Genomic DNA, 14951 nt, shown 5'->3' on the forward strand with positions numbered 1-14951 from the left:
TATTGCGGACTGTCTGAGCACTGATTGAGGAATTGTGCGTTCCTGGTTTAACTCGGGTAGTTGTTGCCATCCTGTACCTGTCCCGCAGGTGTGATGTTCGGATGTACCGATCCTGTGCAGGTGTTGTTACACGTGGTCTGCCACTGCGAGGATGATCAGCTGTCCATCCTGTCTCCCTGTTTCGCTGTCTAAGGCGTCTCACATTACAGACATTGCAATGTATTGCCCTGGACACATCTGCAGTCCTCATGTCTAATTGCAGCATGCCTAAGGCACTTTCACGCTGATGAGCAGAGACCCCGGGCATGTTTCTTTTGGTGTTTTTCAGAGTCAGTAGAAAGGCCTCTTTAATGTCCTGAGTTTTCATAACTGTGACCTTAATGGCCTACCGTCTGTAAGCTGTCACGAACCGGCTCGAAGTCCGTAACAAAAAGGGAGACAACGTGGAGATTAGGAATAACAAAAAAATATATTTGTTAACTGAAGTAACGTAAATACAATTAACAATGGTGTGTGTTGTCAGTAGTGTAAGTGAGTGGTTGCATGCTTTAATGTGATAATACGAATGATCTTTGAAAGACAGGGTCCTGAAAAGGGGTGTTTCTTTTTTTCTGAGTTTATATACAGGAACTATTTAAAAAGTCAGTTCACATCATCTGTGGATGAAGGTTTATGTGATTGGTCACTCAGATCTCCTTATCGGTTCCACTCTCTCCCTGTATCTATTTTCATAGGTGTTTCATATATGAATGGGAATGCTTTGTGTTGATGGCAGTAAACACATCAAAAGGAAAGAGCTCAACCAAAGTCCTTAGAGACTGACTCACTCTAATCTACTGTGAAATGGCTTTTCAACCAAAGTCCTTAGAGACTGACTCACTCTAATCTACTGTGAAATGGCTTTTCAACCAAAGTCCTTAGAGACTGACTCACTCTAATCTACTGTGAAATGGCTTTTCAACCAAAGTCCTTAGAGACTGACTCACTCTAATCTACTGTGAAATGGCTTTTCAACCAAAGTCCTTAGAGACTGACTCACTCTAATCTACTGTGAAATGGCTTTTCAACCAAAGTCCTTAGAGACTGACTCACTCTAATCTACTGTGAAATGGCTTTTCAACCAAAGTCCTTAGAGACTGACTCACTCTAATCTACTGTGAAATGGCTTTTCAACCAAAGTCCTTAGAGACTGACTCACTCTAATCTACTGTGAAATGGCTTTTCAACCAAAGTCCTTAGAGACTGACTCACTCTAATCTACTGTGAAATGGCTTTTCTGGGCTCCGTGATACTCCCTCTCCTTCCCTCCTCATCTCTCCTTCCCTCCTTCTTTCCCATCTTTCTCGTCCCAGTCCTCCTGTTTCTTCATATGACACTGATCTCTGAGACCTGTTGCTGCATTGCTTAACGTGTATCCTACCTCTCTCTCGTTCTCCCTCTCTCTCGTCATCCTCCTCCTCTCGCTCCTTCCTCTTCCTCGCTCTCCCTGCAGGTGATCTATAAGAAGTTTCAGATCCCCTGTCCCTTCGAGGAGTTCTCAGCAGCCAATCACACAGTGTCTCACCTCGACATTCACCTAAACATCACTGACAACCATGCTACCCATGATAATGGTCTGGTACATGAGATGGATGACTCCCACTGCGGTGCCCGTATGTTCACCATGAACTCTCAGGTACAGCACACCAGACTCGAGGCCCAATGTTTCACCATTACCCTCGTTCACTTTGTCTGTGTCCCAAATAGCACCCCATTCCCTGTGTTGTAAAGTACTTTTGACCATAGCTGGTCAAAAGTAGTGCACTACATAGGGAATAGGGTACTACTTTAAACGCGGCCTTTGCTCACCTATGTACTGCAAAGGTGCAGGCCATGTAAGTCTAGTAGATGAGTCAATGAGCGGCCCCTCTGAGGTAGGTCAGTGGTCTATGGTAACACTGGGCGTTTGCGTGCGTTTCCTTTACAGACCGCGTACACCATCCCCATCCTGGCCTTTGCCTTTGTGTGTCATCCTGAGGTTCTGCCTATCTACACTGAGCTCCGCAAGTGAGTATGCCTGCCCTTTCCTGCCCTGCGCCGTCTTTCTCCACACAGTTCCTCCCTAGTGTCAGCACGAAACCTCTGCTCATAGGCTCCCGCGTGTGTCACAGGAGGCTGCTGAGGGGAGGACGGCTCGTAATAACGGGTGGAGCGAATGGAATGGCATGACGCGTGTATATAGTATATATACACCTTGTTGCGAGCACCAACTGAGCCGTTGGGTTGTCAGTGCTGGCTGTGACGTTAACCTGTGTGTGTGTGTGTGTGTGTGTGTGTGTGTGTGTGTGTGTGTGTGTGTGTGTGTGTGTGTGTGTGTGTGTGTGTGTGTGTGTGTGTTATCCAGCCCTACTCAGAGGAGGATGCAGCACGTCTCCAACCTCTCGATCCTGGTGATGTACACCATGTACTTCCTGGCTGCTCTCTTCGGCTACCTGACCTTTTACGGTGAGCACTTTCACTTCACCACCCCATGCCCTTTCCTCTGCCTGAAATATACCGTACTCATGATTAGGTGTGCTGTAGCCTCGGAGGCCCAGGCTTCTCACGTTACGTTCGAAAGCCCGGGGAGGTTCTCCTCGGAAGGTAGTCTAACGTGGGTTGAATATCTAGATGGAAACCTATCAAGCATTTTGAATGGGTGGAGTTGCAAAGCGACAGTGTTTCGAAACTAAAATCTGACTTGCAACAAGCTAGCATGCATAAGATACAAAACGAATGCCGCACTGTGTATTGAACAGAAACATTATATCCTTTCGGGATACTCCCCTGTGCCCTCATGAACATATTGAATGTTATTGAACAGTTGCAATGTCAGTTTTGTTGAATGGAAATTACAATAGTATATTTTTATTACCCAAACACTTGTTTGCAGCCAGTTGCCTCAGTCTACTGGAAGTAGGAGCATAACTCTCCCTTGTGGTCATTATGTAGTACTGCACACTACACTACTATTATGTTATACCTTGTGACACGTTGGATTATGCATTTCAATGAGGAACGGCAGATATCAATGTCTCAGTCAACACAAGTACGGCTTAGTCTGGGGTTTTAGTGTATAATACTGCACCTCTTGACGTTCCCCCTGACGTTACCTTTACAGGTAAGACTGAGACAGAGCTGCTGCACACATACAGCAGGATCGACCCTTATGACACGCTGATCCTGTGCGTGCGATTGGCTGTCCTCACCGCTGTCACACTGACCGTCCCCATTGTGCTCTTCCCAGTAAGTTACACCCCCCTCCCCCCTCCATTATATACTCTTCCCTCCTCTAAAAGACAGAGAACTGATATTGTATACTAGCCGTTGGGGTGGGATTGGCGTGGGGTCTGCGGGGGGGGGTTTATTGGGTGGCTTTTGACCAATCATTTGGATTCCTCATGTCTTAATCTGAAATGATGGGTGTCGTGGCTTGCTGAATTGAGATGCTCATTTGAAGTGGAATGACCCCTGTTGTTTCTGAGAGCAGCTCACAGATTCCTTTAATTTAGTGCCTTTCCCCCTCCTTATCGCTCCCACCCTCCCTCCTCTCTCTGCCCCTCTACATCTCTCTCTCTCACTCTCTATCTATCCCCTCAGGTGCGGAGGGCTCTGAATCAGATGTTCTTCGCCAGTAAGTCGTTTAACTGGCTTCGTCACGTGGCCATTGCCGTCACTCTACTCTCCTTCATCAACATGTTGGTCATCTTCGCCCCCAACATCCTGGGAATCTTCGGCGTTATCGGTTAGTTGCACAGATTAAACCTAGAAGTGTAAACTGTAGCCCTGTTCTTCACCCATCCTCTTCCTCCTCCAGGTGCCACATCTGCCCCCTGTCTGATCTTCATCTTCCCTGCTATCTTCTACATCCGCATTGTGCCTAAGGAGCAGGAACCCATGCACTCCATCCCCAAGATACTGGTGAGCACATATCTCATCCTCTCCCCCGTTTCACCCTAGCCATACGCTATATCACCATATCGTGATGGCATCTTTCCAAGCCTCTCCACGATAATTGTAATATGATCTTTAGGATTAGTATTGTGTCCTTATGGCTACTGTAAGGTTATGGTTACCCCATTAAAATACATTCTAATGATGGTGTTTCCTCTGTCCTCCCAGGCCGCCTGTTTCGCTGGTCTGGGGGTCGCCTTCATGATCATGAGTTTGAGCTTCATCATCATTGATTGGACAACGGGGAGCAGCAACTCTGGCGGTGGCCACTAGAGGCCGCCCTCTGCACTGTGCAGGCCGGGGTCGGCAAGGGGCTGGCAGGGGCTTTGAGGGGATGCCTAGGAGTGTGTGTGTGTTTTTTAGAACTGTTTCATGTAATTGATGCACTATCCCCTCTGTGGTAGAGCAAAGGTTAGAGGTTAAGGGACAAAGATGATTGGGGTAGGGAGGGGAAGACAGAATCAACTTGCTGGGCAAAACCATACTGAGCATTTCAGTCTTCTTGAGACTAAAGACTCCGACAAAACAGTCTGTACTACAGTAACGCAGTATGTAGCCCTGCACAGAGGAGTGCTTTTATATGAATCATCAGCACTAGACATGGTCTTTTTTTAAATCATGATAATGTGTATTATTTATGAGTGGGATAGTGCATCCTAGTCAATCCATAATGGAAAATCCTGAAGAAACTCATGATGGCTTCCCTTCCTTTCCCCCCTCCCTCCCTTCATCCATCCTCCCATCCTTATTTATCTCTTTTCCATCTGCCTGTTTCTTTCCCTCCGACGCCTTAATTCATGTCAACTGCAGCTAGTACTGTACAGAAGAAGCACAGATGGAGATATGGTTGAATCGCTATGTAAAGGAAGGAAAGAAAAGCACATGTTCTATACATTATATGTCATTTGGCATCTTTGTATGAGAAAATCTGACATTTTGTCAATAGAAGAAATAGCTACATCTATAGATTAGGTGAGTGCTGTAAAACAAAGAGTCTGTGGCTGTCTTTGTATCCTGTCTATCACTTTGTGCCAGTAGCACTCAACTTAACCATCAAAGGGTAGTAGGCTTTTCCAAATATTCTATTGGCACGAGCACACAAAGACACAGTCTATGTTTTCTCACAAGAGTGCATTTAGCCTGAGCTGTTTTATGTGCCAAAGCTAAGGTTGAATGTGGTTTGTGGTTGTTGGGCTTAGTGCAGGCTGATGTCCCATGATGCATTATGGTGTTTAACTCTTGCTGTATCCCTGGTACATACAGTACACTCAAATAATGGAGGCGTGGCGTTCAACCAACCACACACATAGCCTTTTCGTTGAAACAGTAATGTATATTTATTTAACTAGCTATATCCATGTTTTTTTAAATTTCACAAGTGAGCTAATGGACCTCAGAACAAAGTATTTAACTATATGATCAGGTATCTTGATAGACCTTATAGATGGTATGCGCAGTCTATATTCAATGATTTTGCATATTGGAGGGTTTTGGTGACAGTTGAATGTGTAGGAGGTGAGCTATAGGGCACTGAGCTGATTAAGAAGAAAAAACCATATAGAGCCTTTTACATTCATGTTAGTTAGATGATCAACTGACATCCTAGATACAGAATTGACTGATTTTTATGATCAATTGTGTTTTAAATTAAGATCAACAACTTAAACTTGCCTTTTTAACACTAATAGCACATATTTCACTCATACTTATATTTCTACAATTCATTTGTAAACCCTCGTTTAAATTCAGTACAGTTCAGGCGAACCCGTTCAGTTACTACGAATGGTTAAGCTTACTGTTTTTGGCATGACAAAATATGTAGGAAACGTGTTTTAGTTGTGTGTTAGTTGTGACATATTGTTGAACTACTCTATATTGTATTTTAATATCTCTTTTCCACTTGTTTTGTGATTTATCTTGTGGTTGGAAGTTTTAGTGAAGGAAAGCTGATGTGTCACCTGTCCAGTCTGTCTGGTGATTGGCTGATTTAATTCATTAATTTACCGTAACTACTGTGATATTCAATCCATAATACGTTGATGTTTGGGCTCTATTTCCAAAACGTATCTGGTCTCTAACAGTGAGCTCTTGTGATCAAGTACAGTTTGACAATTAAGTGAATTGTGATTGTTAGATTTAGTTTGATTCGATAGCCCAATGCCCCTTCTTAAGGCTTCTCAATTGTGTAGTGCAACATTCAACACTGTGACGTCGTATCTCTCAAAAAACATAAATAGCATTGTAATAACATTGTTACCAATATATCCTGGCAAGTCCTATGTAAGACGATTGTTCCTTTCTTATTTTATTCTAAAACACTGTAGCCAGTGTTGCTTTCTCTTGTGTACATTAATTGATTTGTAATTTGTAATCAATAGAATGTTATTGAGCTGTTTCTTTTACTCATCAACGGCTAAAAGGTTATTGCATGTATCTGACTCAACCCTATATTTATCCTGGTCTTGCTGAGGCAGTGGTTGTGGTAAAAATGAATGCCTGGTCAAGACCAGTCAAGGAGGCAACAGCTTGCCATAGACTGGGATTAGGCCTCTTCTGTCTGGGATTGTGTCTACATATCTAGCTACTACCTAACTGTTTCTCTCTGAGAGGCCTTGCTCTTCAACTTTAGAGCTTTTCTACCCCTATTATAATGTCAGAGGCGACATTCTCAACATTTTGCCTCTTTCTCTTATACCCAAACTATGCCAGCCAGTTAACCTGTTGTTGTAGCTCTTGTTTTACCTTTGCAATTTATTTCTAAGGAAATTAAAGGACTGTGAGTGAATAACAAGTTATATATGAATTTTGGGCTTATAAAGCGGCTTATATAAATAATGTATATAAATGTAAACCCTTTATATTCTTGATGCATATCTAGCTTGTAAAGTGTAAATAGCTGGGACAGTTTTAGTCTGACAATTAAAAAACAATTGTAGAAGTTTTTACACCTGTGTCACTTATGTCCTTTGTTTGTTTGCCCCCCGTCTACTATAGCTACTCTTAAGTGTTCCTGCTCCATGATCCATGGACCTGTACAGGTTAGGTAAGGACAAGGGCATAATAATCTAGCGGAAGTTCAGCATTGCCTTGACCAGCATGGCAGACCAGAGGAACTACTGCACAACTGAACTTGGCCTAGATCATTACTGATAATCCTTGCTTAACCTGTACAGGTAATATCAACTCAAATGTTTATGGGACAGCATTTTCTGGGCAGATTCCAGTTAGGTCCGATTTTCCCTTCATGTCAAGAGAATTGTTACTAATTTCCAACACTTGAGGGCACTACAAACCACTCCATAATGTAGTCTTGTGCACTGTGCTATGAGAATGTGTCTTCTCGGATGCTTCAGTAGAGCAAGTACAGAAAATAACATGCTCCCTTTTGATGTTCCAATGTATAAGTGCCATGTTCAGTGTAAATCTAATACATTTTCAACTCCTGCTACTATTCTCAGATGAATGGGCAATTGAAGCTCCTTGGGAGGTCATATGCTGTATTTTCGGCTCAAGTAAACCCCCTCACACCATCCAAACATTTCAGACACTGTAGTCATTCATATGAAACATAAATCTTCTTTAATCACTATTAAAAACGACACAATTTTGGAGAGGACAAACTGTTCCCTGTAGGCCCACATGAAACAGACTAAAATCAGCTTGAGGGTCCCTTCAACAGAGCATTTCTTAGCTGATGGCAGTATGAAAGGGTGTTATCTTGTTAAGTAGTTAGTGATGTTATAAAATGCATGTTCATGAATAGGCTTTTGAATATGAAATCATATGGATACCAAAGAAACCAAGAAGAATACATCCATCAGTTTAAAATGTTGTTTGTGTTATTACACTTATCTTATAACACTGTCAAAATCCATCAATGTACCCATTAGCCTATATATTAGCCTGCACTGTATTACACTATATAACGCCTATGTAACTAGCCTACAATACAATTGTAGGCCACTTAATGTAAAGTGAGATGTCTATTTTTAGTGCAGTCTATAGCTAGTGCACACGTTTTATTGTCATCACATCCCATGTTCATTTACATATATGCACACATTTCTTAGTTATCTGGAGAGAGAAAAATCTGGATTCCTAGATAACCAGGCCCGTTAAACAGTCATTTAGTTAATACATTAGTTAATAGACCAAAAATAATGTGTTCTAAACCTCTCCGCCAAAAACAGCTATTTTTCAGTTCGCCCTTCCCCAGTCAGACCACACCCAGACAGTCCTTGCTAAATTCTTGCTTGATAAATTGCCCCTTCGAAGAAGCTGTTTTGGTTTATTTTTGACAATTTTCAATTAAAACAACCCAGAAATGATTTGATATTGAGATACAAACAGATGCGTTGGACATTTAAATACAGCAGGCCTATTGCATTTCTGCAGAAAACTTCACAACGGGTGGTTAGACAATAACAATTGTGAAAGATCTACGACGTCACATATCAACTGGGAGCAGAAAGGGTGCCAACAAATCCCCTTAGAAAGCAGGCGGCAGGTTGGCAGCTGAAGTGCACCAGCAGTTTCTCCAGATTTCCACTGGATAGCTATGTTTACTTGACTGCGCGGGTGAGTCTGGGAGCGCAGTCGCTCGTCCATGTGATTGGATTCCACCTTATCTTCACTTGGTCGGAAGAAACGTAGGAACGAGGAATAAGATTGACTGTATCGGTGAGGCTGTCAGAATTGATCATATTGATTATAAACGGTCAACACTACATAACCAATTCGCGTAGCCACTCGAGATTTGACTGCAACTTTCTGCGGCATTCTTTGACCTCCAAGAAGATTGCTCTGCGACGGACAGGATATATTGATGGAACGTTAGTTTACATCACTCAGAATAACGCAGCCGAGGACTGACTTTTTTCTGGACATTTTATGCGTGCCATAAAACTAGACATCCTCTATTTAGTATAGCAAATTCGCACAATCACGTCTCTTGAACGGGCCGACAAGTATTTTGGATAACCGTTTCTCTTGTGTAGGCATATCAAACAGAAGTCAAGACGAAATCGTTCAAGAATCCTTGCGCCGGCCGTCAGTGCGCGCGTGCTTTTGGAAACATGGGTTGTACATTAAGTGCAGAAGACAAAGCTGCTGTGGAGAGATCAAAGATGATTGATAAAAATCTCCGCGAGGATGGAGAGAAGGCAGCAAGGGAGGTAAAACTGCTCTTACTAGGTAAGGGTTGCCGTTTATTCTTAATCCTTTGTTTGTCCGGATGGACGGGTAGCCAGTGTGCGTTCCTTGTTGAGCTCTGTTTCGAGGCTGAGTGCTTCAAACTCTTTATTAGAATTTCCCGCAATTTTGATATGTGGTAGCGTAATGGGTTTAATTGTCATACACCAAACAAGCATCGCAAATCCATCACCACCTGGTCTCTTGCCACGGGTAAGGTGTTAATCAGCAGCGCGCACATTTTTTTTATTTACGTAAACTGCTGTGTGGTCGACTGTCTTCTGATGCTGAGCTTTCTCTTCCTACGCTGCATAAATAACATAATTCGTGTAGCAGGGAACCAAAAGCAATTATCCTAGTGCAATAGAGCTTTCGATCAAGCAGATATTTCAATCAAGTCCATTCATTCATCAATGTGGTTCTGAATTCTACCATGCCTCTGCTTAGGTAAAAATTTACATGGATGAGTCATCAAGTCAATCAATATTATGTTCAGAACAGCTTTATTACACAACCAGTATGTATGCTGGAGAGTGATTTTGACAGGTATTTGTCAGGAATTTTACAGATTGACAGCAGGGTAGTTGCTAGGATTTTAAGACATTGAGGGCTTAACCCAAAGCCAATAGGGGCCTCCGGGGGCATCCTCCCCTGGCAAAAAAAAAAGGAATTTCAATAGCTAAAGATTAAAAGAGATCGAGAGATTAAAACATTGAGAGATTAGATATTTTTCAGGTAACTTGCAAACTTGCACCTTCCCACCTACCACAGCATACACTGCCACTAATAAATTACAGTAGCTATTGTGGGTCTCTCTCTATACTCTGGAGCACATTCAGTGCATCTAAAATGTATTGCCAAAAACCTTCATACTACTCAACAACTTAAAACAGACTCTGACCTGTCTTTTAGAGACCAAACTGATTAAAGAATCCCACAGAATGTCCTCACACTCTCCCTCACATACGGACACAAAAACACACACCATGCAGTAATTAGAATCCATAGAGCGGTGTTAAGTGATACAGTCTACTCTGTGCTCACCCCGCCTCTGTCTCTCTCCATCACTTTCTCTGTGTCGTCTGTTGCTGTCTTTCTTGTCTGCCCTCTTCTGTTGCTGTCTCTTAGTCTTCTATGTTGCTGCTTCTATGGCGGGCCGGGCGCAGTGCACGCTAACCAGGTCGCCAGGTGCACAGTGCTTCCTCTAACTTCCGCAACGTATATAAGGCTCTCTCTCAACTCCATTTTGTTGCTCCCTGCATACAGACAAGAAGCTCCTAGCAGCTAGCTGAAGCTCACTCCTCGTGCTTATTATAAGCAGCGGGTTACTGGTCAGGCACCGTGTTATGCGGTTAAGCGCACAGTCTCGCCAGTACGTGCCCATAGCCCGGTGCGCTATAGGGCAGCCCCCTGAGAGTGTCATGCGAGTGTGGGCATCCAGCCAGGGCGTATGGTGCCTGCTCAGCGTTTCTGGTCGCCGGTACGGCGTTTTGGTCCAGGGTATCCTGCGCCGGCTCTGCGTGCTGTGTCTCCGGGGCGCTGGGAGAGTGCAGTGCGTCCTATGCCTACGCTCCACTTGTGCCGGGCAAATGTGGGAGTGGAGCCTAAGGGAGAGGTGCGCGTAGTAGGCACTAGATCAACCTGTGCCTGCACTCTGGAGGGTCCGGGCTAGAGTAGTTATCCAGCCTGGGGTAGTGGTGCCAAGGCTGCGCACCAGAGCTCAAGTGCTCCCCCACAGCCCGGTCCTTCAGGTGCCTCCTCCTAACACCAAGACTCCTGGGGGTCACCCCAGCCTGGTGGGTCCTGTGGCAGCCCCACGCACCAGGCTGTCTCTCTGTCTCCTCCCTACAGGTGTTCCTGTCTGTCCAGAGCTGCTAGAGTCTCCCGTCTGTCATGAGCCGCCAGAGTCTCCCGTCTGTATTTCTTATTAAAAGAACCATGGACACTTACCACGCCGCATATTGGTCCTCCGATCCTTCTCGCCTCTCCTCTTCGGAAGAAGAGGAGGAAATCCCTTACAACAGCGGAGTCTTATGCCCTGTGATGGGCGTAAAGATGTTACTGTAACATCTGCTGACAAAGCTTGGCTGTACAGTACCTCTTTCGTCATCTTGGCCAATGTTCTGGCAGAAATACTGTGTGCCTGAATACAGAAATCCTCAATTTGCACACCATCTCACCCCCTGAAAAAAGGGCCAAAGTTGAAAGAACTACATTTTGGGGAGCTTCCCGGGAAACTAAAACTCTGAACCAACTATATTAATAGCAGTAGCATTAATCTCACCCTTTGAATGTCACCATCGCTGTTTTTATCATGAGAAAGTGATCGGTTTTTAATGGAAGGATTTGTATGGAAAGCCAAGTTGAAGCCAACATTAGATGTCGTCATAATAAGCACACGTGGTTTTACCGCAATATCCTTCAATTGAAGTGGCGGGAAACAAATGAGTGGCCACATTTTTCACAAAAACAGATTAATATGTTTTTATCACGGATAATTATAAGGGAGCAGGCAAACGTATAAATTGGCTACAATAATTACAAGGACTTTTCACGCACCAAATTGTGAAAATTTAGATTTTCCGGTACTTGAATTTCTGAGCTCAAAAGTTCAAGTAAGCTACTTCAAGCCTATTGTTTAAATATGTATTTATCATGTTATTTCATTACCAGATCATATTGTGAATAAGCCCACTAGGCTGTCATTTTTTTGTCATTATATCCAGAATAATTAATAGGAATCGCGTTTTTCCCAGCACTTGGGCTGTTCACAACAGCTGTTCGTCACTTGACTGTCGTTCCGAAAATTCCTTCCTGGAACAGATGATGATGTGTGAAAATATCACGGTGTAATTAATCAGCTGGAACCCAAATGCTTGTCCAGTATTATACATAATTATTGAAGAACCAAGTTAATACAGTATCGATTTAGGTTTTAAGCATCAGATAAGGTGACTCTTTCTGTTAGAAGCATTTGATTTTGCTATCGCATTTATGATTTTGAATTAGTGTGCCCATGGAAACTGTTTTCACTATGTAACATAAGGAGAAACTAAATGTTACGCAGAAAAAAAAAATGTCCGACAGCTAGAGCCAGGATTCTTACAGGGTTCAAGTTCAATGTCTAATTTAACTAATTCATGCTTAATATTTTATAAAACGGCAACTTACACTGCCATAAATACACGGACAGAAAAGTAACGTTTTATAAGATTTTGGACAAATCCATCAAGAAGCCTAACATGATAAAGGGTTAAACATACTGTAGTTTTTAAAAGGTCGTGAATTTGATTGAATTTAGCTATGATTCCGACCTTATATCTTAATGTAATGACATGATAAAGATTGGCAGATTATTATCAGTGACTTATCAACAGATGTAACAAGTTGTCCAGTATAGGAAACACTCACTGGTGCGCTAGTTTATCGAAAGACCCATAACCAATGTTTTATTAAAATATCATGACTAGCAAAACAGTCAGACATTCCCGTTTTTTTCTCGGTCTTTCAATTTTGACCCTTTTTTTCAGGCGGCGAGATGGAGGGTTTCTGCATTCAGCCACACAGCATTTCTGTCAGAACATAGCCTATATCTTGGCCAATGTTTAACAATGTATTTCAATATTGACGCAATGCAATTAGAACAATGTGTACTGCAAATCTGTTCAACATATTTAGCAAATATGGGGCAGGCTGTTTAATGAACTAGGCTATAATGGACTTACATTGGAATTGGAGTTGATGACAAAGCAATACATAAAATTCAGTAAATACTCAACATATTTAGCCATGGAGCACGTTCTGATTGGCCAGTGAGGAGCCAAGCATTGACACACCCACAACTTGTTTATTCATCAAAACCCAGCCCTTTCACACCACGGCCAGCTACTGCACCCTTAATTTTAGTTGTGAAAAATTCTCCAACCTATAACCCTACTGCCAGCGCTAAGATTTACCATTCCGTTGTTTGTTAAAATAGAGCCTAGAGAGAGAGACAAGTTATATGTCAGCACCAGGCTGAACACCTTCAGATTACAGGGGGACATGATAGGAAACAAAGATAGCTAGTGTGGATAAGAACTGAATAAGCTCTCTGCAGATGGAATTCTGCCCATTGTGTATTGTGCAGCAGTAATTGCCTGTGCTACAGGGACACAGTCAGATAAGAGGCAAAAAATAGATTACCCAGACAAACAACCCACTCTCAGCGCAGGACAAGTAGTGCATGGAATCTGAACAGCTTGACATTGGTCTAGTCAAAGTCAACAGGCAAGGCTATGTTTAATTTAAATCCTCAGTGGAAGTCAAATAGCTTCTGCTAGGGTGTCCAATCAAAAACTTATCTTGCAGATAATTCTCTAAGAAAACTAATGGTCCAAACCTCATGTCTCATGTTGAATTTTTTTACCCAATTTTTACACGATACACACTTCAGCACTCAGCAGTCCCGTTATGTGAGCTTGTGTGGCCTACCACTTCGTGGCCGAGCCGTTGTTGCTCCTAGACATTTCCACTTCACAGTAACAGCACTTACAGTTGACTGGGTCAGCTCTAGCAGGGCAGACATTTTATCAACTGACTGGAAAGGAAAGGTGGCATCCTATGACGGTACCACGTTGAAAGTCACTGAGCTCTTCAGTAAGGCCTTTCTACTGCTAATATTTGTATATGGAGATTGCATGGCTGTGTACTCGATTTTATACACCTGCCAGTAATGGGTGTGGCAGAACCAGCCGAATCCACGAATTTGAAGGGGTGGCCACATACACTGTATTTACAAAAGTATCAGAATACCTCTCTGTGGTTAGTAACACATTGTAGCTATGTAATATATGGGCAGTAAGCACATTTATTTTGGCTTCCTGGTGTTGGTAGCTGTGACAAACACTAACCGGATATGTTGCACCTAATGGCAAAGAAAGCTGATGAATGACAGGTTTTTAAAACGCTGTGCCTGCTCAGGTATCTGGAGGTAGGGAAAGGTGTTTAGGGAGATTAAATATAATATTTTGACCAAGTGTCAATGTCACTCTTCTATTGTCCTCACGGCCAAGCTCCAAGAAAGGATGAATTGAAAGGTGAATTGCCCTGTGTAAGTGTTGCCTAGTCTAGTGTAAAAGGATTCTCCGATTACAGAACAATGTAGAGGCATGCTTCTTCTCTTGGACACTGTAGACCAGGGTACCGCGATTATATTGAGTCGTGGGCTGATTTTTCCTTGAGCGGATGGTCGGGGGGATTTATAAATATATAAGTAATTATAAATAATTAGTACACTGCTTTTTAGAAAGTTTTGCACATTTATCAAACATAAAAAACAGAAATACCTTATTTAAATAACACCGGTCTCCCGCATGCCCTGCATTCTGTAGTACAGACATGGCCTGCTCTCCCTTATGTAAGGAATTAGGCACTTTCCCATGTTTACTACAGTATGTATGGTAGACTGCAAAGTAGCCTAATAACACATTTCATTAATAAAATAATGATAAAAAAATACTCTTTCAAAGTGCAGATGTTGATTTAGTTATGGATCCATAACGAATTATTATGGAAAAAAACATCACTGATTTACAGAAATATTGTAACAAAGTTATCTAATGAAGGCAAACCATTTAAAATCCTCCTGTAGCCTACTCCCAACATCACGTACAGCGCATAGAAACCCTGAGGGTTTCGTTTTTCTCTGAATAGAAACACCATAATATTAATCAAATTAATTAAGCCACATTTCTTAAAATCAATCCCATATACTATGTTGTTACAAAAAAGGTTTTAAATTCTCTGGT

At 42.5% G+C, this 14951-nt stretch overlaps 2 protein-coding genes across 5 annotated transcripts in view; both read left to right on the plus strand.

Moving 5' to 3' along the window:
• LOC139413279 (sodium-coupled neutral amino acid transporter 3-like) overlaps nt 1-6917 on the plus strand; it is a 58585-nt gene extending 51668 nt beyond the window's left edge. For 2 of the 4 annotated variants that reach the window (XR_011634784.1, XR_011634785.1), the window contains 8 exons: nt 1493-1675; nt 1967-2046; nt 2384-2484; nt 3140-3264; nt 3619-3763; nt 3836-3939; nt 4141-6481; nt 6582-6917. Coding sequence is in view for 2 of the 4 variants with exons in the window: in XM_071160473.1 (XP_071016574.1) it covers nt 1493-1675; nt 1967-2046; nt 2384-2484; nt 3140-3264; nt 3619-3763; nt 3836-3939; nt 4141-4245 (843 nt within the window). In the remaining 2 variants the exon portion in view is untranslated. Of the gene's footprint in view, nt 1-1492; nt 1676-1966; nt 2047-2383; nt 2485-3139; nt 3265-3618; nt 3764-3835; nt 3940-4140 lie in introns of all 4 variants that reach the window. The other 2 variants (XM_071160473.1, XM_071160472.1) reach the window with 1 other exon arrangement.
• A 1504-nt stretch (nt 6918-8421) lies between these two features.
• LOC139413280 (guanine nucleotide-binding protein G(i) subunit alpha-2-like) overlaps nt 8422-14951 on the plus strand; it is a 163454-nt gene continuing 156924 nt past the window's right edge. Inside the window, exon 1 of the mRNA XM_071160475.1 lies at nt 8422-9165. Within this exon, the coding sequence (XP_071016576.1) occupies nt 9048-9165 (118 nt within the window). The 5' untranslated portion in view covers nt 8422-9047. The remainder of the gene's footprint in view (nt 9166-14951) is intronic.

This window comes from Oncorhynchus clarkii, chromosome 7 (assembly GCF_045791955.1).
Source record: "Oncorhynchus clarkii lewisi isolate Uvic-CL-2024 chromosome 7, UVic_Ocla_1.0, whole genome shotgun sequence".
Classification (NCBI taxonomy): Eukaryota; Metazoa; Chordata; class Actinopteri; order Salmoniformes; family Salmonidae; genus Oncorhynchus; species Oncorhynchus clarkii.